Below are 6,060 nucleotides of genomic sequence, written 5' to 3'. Positions count from 1 at the left end.
TCTCATTCCTCCTTTATTTGAGCAGAGTAAATCATTCTACACAGATAAGACAACACTGACAAAAGACTGAGCTCCATTCTTTCTGCTGCTGTAAATCATGCAGGACATTTGATTCCTAACACATGATTTGTGAGCAAAGTAAAACTGCTCAGTCACTTCGTGCCGAGCTGGCTTACTTGTTTATTTCATACAGCTCAGTGTCCTGTGCTGTGTGGTGCCATGTGGGGTAGCTTATGCCGCCCCCTTCAGGTATAAATCTACATTGCAGTGACATGTTCACTGATGAGAAAGAACCAAAGCAATCATCTGCAGCTATCCAAGATCTCTAAAGTCATCAAGGTTCCTAACGTTCTAACTTTTCCTCTGTCTTCTCTCCAGTGCCTCCAAAGCCACCACATCTCCAGAGCCCGGTGACTGGGCTCTCGTCCCCGCTGGGCCACATACAGAAACCACTGCATAGACCGGTCATGGAAGAGGGAGGAGGAGGAGGAGGAGGAGGAGGGGTTGGAGGAGGAAGAGGTGCTGTAAACCGGGATAAAGTCAGGGAGAAAAACTCCAAAGTCTCAAACCTCATCAGCCGCTTTGAGGAGAACAGGTAGGGGCTCTTTCCTCCTGGTGTGTGTGGCTCCCCTTCACAGAGAGAAGCTATTAGGAAAGCGTATGCTGTGTGAGGAATTGCTCATTTAATGATGCCAATCTATTGTGTAATATTATCCAGTGAAAGTGGCTCTTCAATATTGCTCTCGCTTGAGAAATATTCGTTGATGGCACACAGTCTGTGACCGGCATAGCAATATACTGTTTACCCTGACAGATGGTTGAATAACTCCATCCACGTCACTTAATAGCTTTTGCAACAAGACGACCTCATTCAAGCTGTTGTAATCACAGTGATGGAAAACTCTGTCTTTCCTAACATTTCCTATGCCGGTTATTTCAAGGATGAAAAGCAGAAGTCCCTCAATCAAAGTCTGCAGTCTGACTCATTGATAGTAGCACAGACCGGAGCTGTAGACAGGACGAGTGGAGATTAGCCCGTGCTCCACAAGCCAGGCGTTAGCGAGGGGATGAAAGGAGATTTGTACAGGCGAGGGGAAACACAGCTCCTCATTCAGTTGTGGGACGGGACTCAGCGTTGCGAGATGAAGCCCAGGAGAATGAGGTAGGATGTCTTCGGCTATCTCAACTTAAACGCCTCTGCTTTGATCTTGTTGCTGATTTAAGTATTCTGTTGGCCGGTGCTTTTATACAAACTCTTCCCAGCTGAATTTACTCATTCTGAATCAGGAATGAGAGAGACGTATCTACAAGGCTTTCAAACGTTCACCCCTGTTTTTGTGCATTACATCTTGTTATATTACAAGTCATGTAAGTTTTGATTGTAGCTGCAGCCTTGCCTTATGTGAGAGAGGCCCATTGAAAGTGGTGAGAGGCCCAACAATGGTGCCCTTGTCCCAACTGCTCATACAGTAGAGCCCAAAAATATTCAGTGTGCAGCAGTGGCACACCCACTGAGATTTCACTCAGTATCTTCATCATGTAGCCTCATATCCAAGGTCATCTCTGGTCTGGATCTCTGAAAACAGATTTCTAAAAGCAGAATCCTAGCGTTCCTCCACACCTTTCATCACGTTTTCTAGCGTCGAAGTGAGGTTAATCGGAACAATCGGGCGTATCTTTTTCATTCAGACTGTGCGGTGCTGCGGGGATTAGCCCTCTAGTGGCACTGGAACAGAAAACAGAGAAAGGCCCGCAGCTTCTGAGAACAGAATTAGCCTACTAATATACTAATCTGGTTCACATGGCACTTGGCTGCCTTAAAGGCACCTTTAAAGGACTGCCACATGGCAAGTGAAGCTGTTCTTAATTCTTGTCTAGTTCTGTCTCGTTTTAAAACTCTGTCATGTGCTGGAACACTTACAGTGTTTATACACGAAGAGGAACTGCTCTGTGCACCCCCTACACACTACAAAGTAAAGTTGTGTGTGTGTGTTTTTCAGTAGTATTTAACAGTATAAGGCAATGGTGGTATTATTCTTATTATTAGTCTCATTAGTGTTCCTCTGGAGGGTACGGAACGTATTGTCTCACGTACAGGAACACCTGTGGTGGCTGACAGCCCAGAAGTGATTCATCTGTGGAGTGTTTCACCAGCCTGTTGTTGTTCCTCTATTTATACATACTTCCTGTTTCTACCGGACAGTGACAGTCAACGCAACAGTGAACAGCGCTGAGGCTATTACTACCTTGAGTTTTTGCATCAGTAAAGGTTAGATCACAGATATAGTATCTCTTGTTTCTTTTCTGTCAGATTTTGTGATGCTCTAATGGAAATACGTTCTTTTTAGGTCGATTTGTGGCCAGTTTTACAACAGATGTGAGATCAGCTAAACTGAGCTAAGATACAGTAGCTACTGTAGGTAGCTGCTTGCTGTAAGACTGGAGGGTAATTTACAGGGAAACAGCTGGACTGACTGCTGGTACAGGATGTCGAGCAGATGAATGGTGACATTGTACATGTCTGTGTGTGTGTGTGGTTGTGTTCAATCCTAGCTTCCATCCTGGTCCTTTGTTGTTTTCAAATTGCTCTTCTCTGCAAACATTTTATTCCATTTCATTTATGTGCAAGCCAAGACTGAAAGAGATGTTACAGCAGCCCAATATATAATGTGGGTTCTCCTTGGAAGTAGGACAGGATCTATCTCTAGGGAGTAATGCTGTACCTCCCTCCCCCCTCCTCCTATCCTCCTCATTACTGTACCTCCATTCCTCCTTCGCTCACACACACACACACTTCCTCTACATTACACCAGCTCTCAGCAGCCTCATAAGACAGAACGAAGTTTGTGCACCTCCACAGTTTTATTTTTAACTCTCACACTCACATGCGAGCTCTCTGCCTACCGTCGCGTCTCACACTCCCTGGTCAACCAGCTTTGGGCAGCTATCGAACAACACTCCTGTAATCTTTCCTTTCTCCCTTCACATGTCCTTTTTTTTTAAATTGTAAGTTAACCCCGTGCTCTTGCCGTACTGACTTCCCCCTTTGCTTTTTCCTCTGTTCCTCCAGCAACACAGAGAGCAAGAGAGACGGCTCGCCACTCAAACAGATCAGCAAGTCGAACAACTGCAGCCCAGCTCACCGTGCCCTCCAGAAGCAGGCCGAGACCGACGGGATTCAGGAGAACCACTCTCCCATACCGGCCCCGCCGCAGAATGCCCCCAAAGCGCCACCTAACGGGGTGGTAGCACAGATGGAGCCGGACAAGGAGAAGGAGGACAAACCGGAGAGGAACAATGAAAGTGTGATGATAGAGACTGCTGGGCTGGTAAATGGAGATATGGGGGACGGAAGCACAGAACAGAGTGATGATCAATCACCTGCACACACAGACAGGACTGATACAGAAAGCCATACTGAGAATGAGGGCAATGAAACTCAAACAGAAAGTGAGCACAGAAACCACGAAGGGAGCGCAGACCATAAGGTAGGTTTGTTTTTCAAGTGGTCTGTGTATTTACATGCTTTGTGTCCTATATTTAGAGGCTGACAGAGCTGTCTTGTTGCTCTGACACTGCAGTCTCTGATAGACAAACCATCAGCATTTATTTATGTTCTGGGCTTTCAGTACAATTAAATCTTCTGAACTAATTCAACTCCGGGTTACTCTGACACTGCAAGGTTAGAGTTACAAGGGCTGTGTGTGTGTGTGTGTGTCTCAGAGGGGTTATTATCTGCGAAGGCCGAGCAGATGTCGAACGCTTGAGCAGCTGAGTTTGTGCCTCGGCGACCTCCCCTGTGGGAGCCTGTGGTGCCCGCTGTTGTCTACAGATTATAAATATCTCAGGTTCAGATCTATCTCTGTCTTCTCCCTGCTGAAAATTTCCACACAGTCTCGTATGGGAGAAGAGGAGCTAAAACAACACACAACTTTGTGATTGTGATGATTTTTCTTTTTTTTTTAGACTTTGCATGTTCTCTAGTCAAATCTAGGAGTCAGTTAAGGCTTAATTCAATCTGGATTAAATTTGAGTAGCTTTTTTCCAGTTATTGGATTTGTAATCAGATTGTTTGTGCTGTTCGGAATTATCTTGAGTACACACATAGTATATCTTGTAGCTTGTGGCTTGTACAAAACAACTACTTAAAATACTCCCATTCACCACCAATGAAACCATGTAGAAATACTCTACTTCAAGTAAAAGTCTGAAGTCTTAGCAGCAAAATGTACTTAAACAGCAGAACTAAAGATATTTTGGCACCGTGACATTACCCACAATTCAACCTCAACCGCTGACAGTTTGGTTGGAGATTCATAACCTTTGTTATGTTAGTAGTGCTGGAATTTAGCCCCCAGTCTCTAACCTCAAGCAGAGATGAGCAGCGAGCTACAGATGTCTGGAAACCCACTACTTTCTAATTCCACACCTGCATATTTCTTTCATTTTCAAACATAGTCCTGCGACTGACTCAAGTGACATCACTTGAGGTTATTTGTCAGACTTGTAAGAAAGTAAAAGTATGTGTTCTGCTGTAGCTGGTTGAGGTGGAACTCGTTTGAACTACTTTATATCCAGTAAGGTAGTTCAGTCCCAACTGTGGGGTCAAGCCATTCCAAAGGGTCTCAGGATACTCCTGGGGGGTCATGAGATGACTAATGGGGTAGAAAGAGGAAAAAACAAAGTTCTGCTGCACAAATTTATAGGCTATTACATATTTAGGTTATTTTTTAAATATTTGCATTTTTTGTAAAATATTAAAAGATTTTACCTCTTTGGGCCTTGAGCAGTTATTTAAATGAAACCATCTGAGGAGCATCTTTGGTCGAACTGCTAACAACTCATAGACATCTGAAACGTGACAAGGTGCCCCAATTACACACTGCTTTTCTCTAAAGGTTCACAAGGAAAAAAGATAGGGGACTACTGGTTTAATTTTTAATACCGCATTGAATTTTAAGAGCTCATCATGTTGTTGTTTTATCTTAATCTGAAAAGTAACAAGGGGGTGAAGCGAGGGAGTTACAATCTGCAACTAGACCACTAGCCGCCACTAAATCCTACACACTGGACCTTTAAGTACAGCAAACAGGAAATCCCAACCTGGAACAGATGAATCAATATGAGTGTAAGAACAGTGCACTAGAACACTAAACGTGAGCTCTTCATCATACTGACTCTTAACGTAACACAGACAGACATGGTCGGCTTTTAATTTTACCACATTGGACACAAGGACGTCAGGTTGGATGTGCCCTTTAAAAAACTATTGCTGAATCCCTCAGCCAACCATAGAATCAAGTGATTTATTTTCTCAGCCTTTCTCCGTCATTGACTTCGGAATATGGTAATATGTCCATGAAGTGAGTGAAGCTTCTCTGTTGCGCAATCTTCACCAAAATAAACCTGTCTACAGCCTTGAACTTTCTGGTGACGTCGGCAGCACTATTGTCATTCCACACATCAACAGTCTGAATATGAGTCTCACCTGCGCAAATGCTTTACCAGAGACCCATTCCTTTGCTGTGGCTGCTCACAATGGGACGTGCTGTCATTGGCTGCGTGCTTCCTGCTCCTCAGCTACCATAGGCTTGCCTTTCACTCTCATCTGACGTATATATTGGTTCTCACTCCCTCCTCTCATCAGTCACTCCCCTGCACGGATGTCTGCTCTCTCTACTGGTTTCTCCTCAGCCTGCACACTGACCTATCAACTGGAGGGAGACCTGCAGTTTGAACAGCCACACAGTAAAGAATGAGACACGTTCAGGTAAGTTTGTGCACAAACTAACAATAACTTGTAGTGTAGAAATTAAGACGAATTTCTATAAAGCTAAGTTACAGTTGTACTTTTAAAAATAACTCGTTACAGTTTGTTGCTGCGGTGTATGACATAAATGAATGACAGTATATTGATATTTAAGGATAGCAGATACTACAGCACACTCAAGATGGGATGATACAATTAATATATTTGTCATTATTATTGTATTTTATTATATTTTTTACAGTATATCTTCTGCATCCTACTCCATTTACAGTATTTATGCCATGTTTTTT

General features: G+C 43.7%; 1 protein-coding gene across 1 annotated transcript in view; it reads left to right on the top strand.

The window, feature by feature from the left end:
* Positions 1–480: 480 nt before the first annotated feature.
* Positions 481–6,060, top strand: part of fgd4a (FYVE, RhoGEF and PH domain containing 4a) — a gene marked incomplete at its 5' end in the record, with an annotated part of 14,731 nt that continues 9,151 nt past the window's right edge. Inside the window, 2 exon segments of the mRNA XM_035664710.1 lie at positions 481–595; positions 3,071–3,488. Of these exon segments, the coding sequence (XP_035520603.1) occupies positions 481–595; positions 3,071–3,488 (533 nt within the window).

This window comes from Morone saxatilis, unplaced genomic scaffold, assembly GCF_004916995.1.
Source record: "Morone saxatilis isolate NCDOM2014 unplaced genomic scaffold, NCSU_SB_2.0 Contig2, whole genome shotgun sequence".
Classification (NCBI taxonomy): Eukaryota; Metazoa; Chordata; class Actinopteri; family Moronidae; genus Morone; species Morone saxatilis.
Note: the sequence above shows the minus strand (reverse complement) of the source record. Positions and strands in the feature narration are given on the sequence as shown.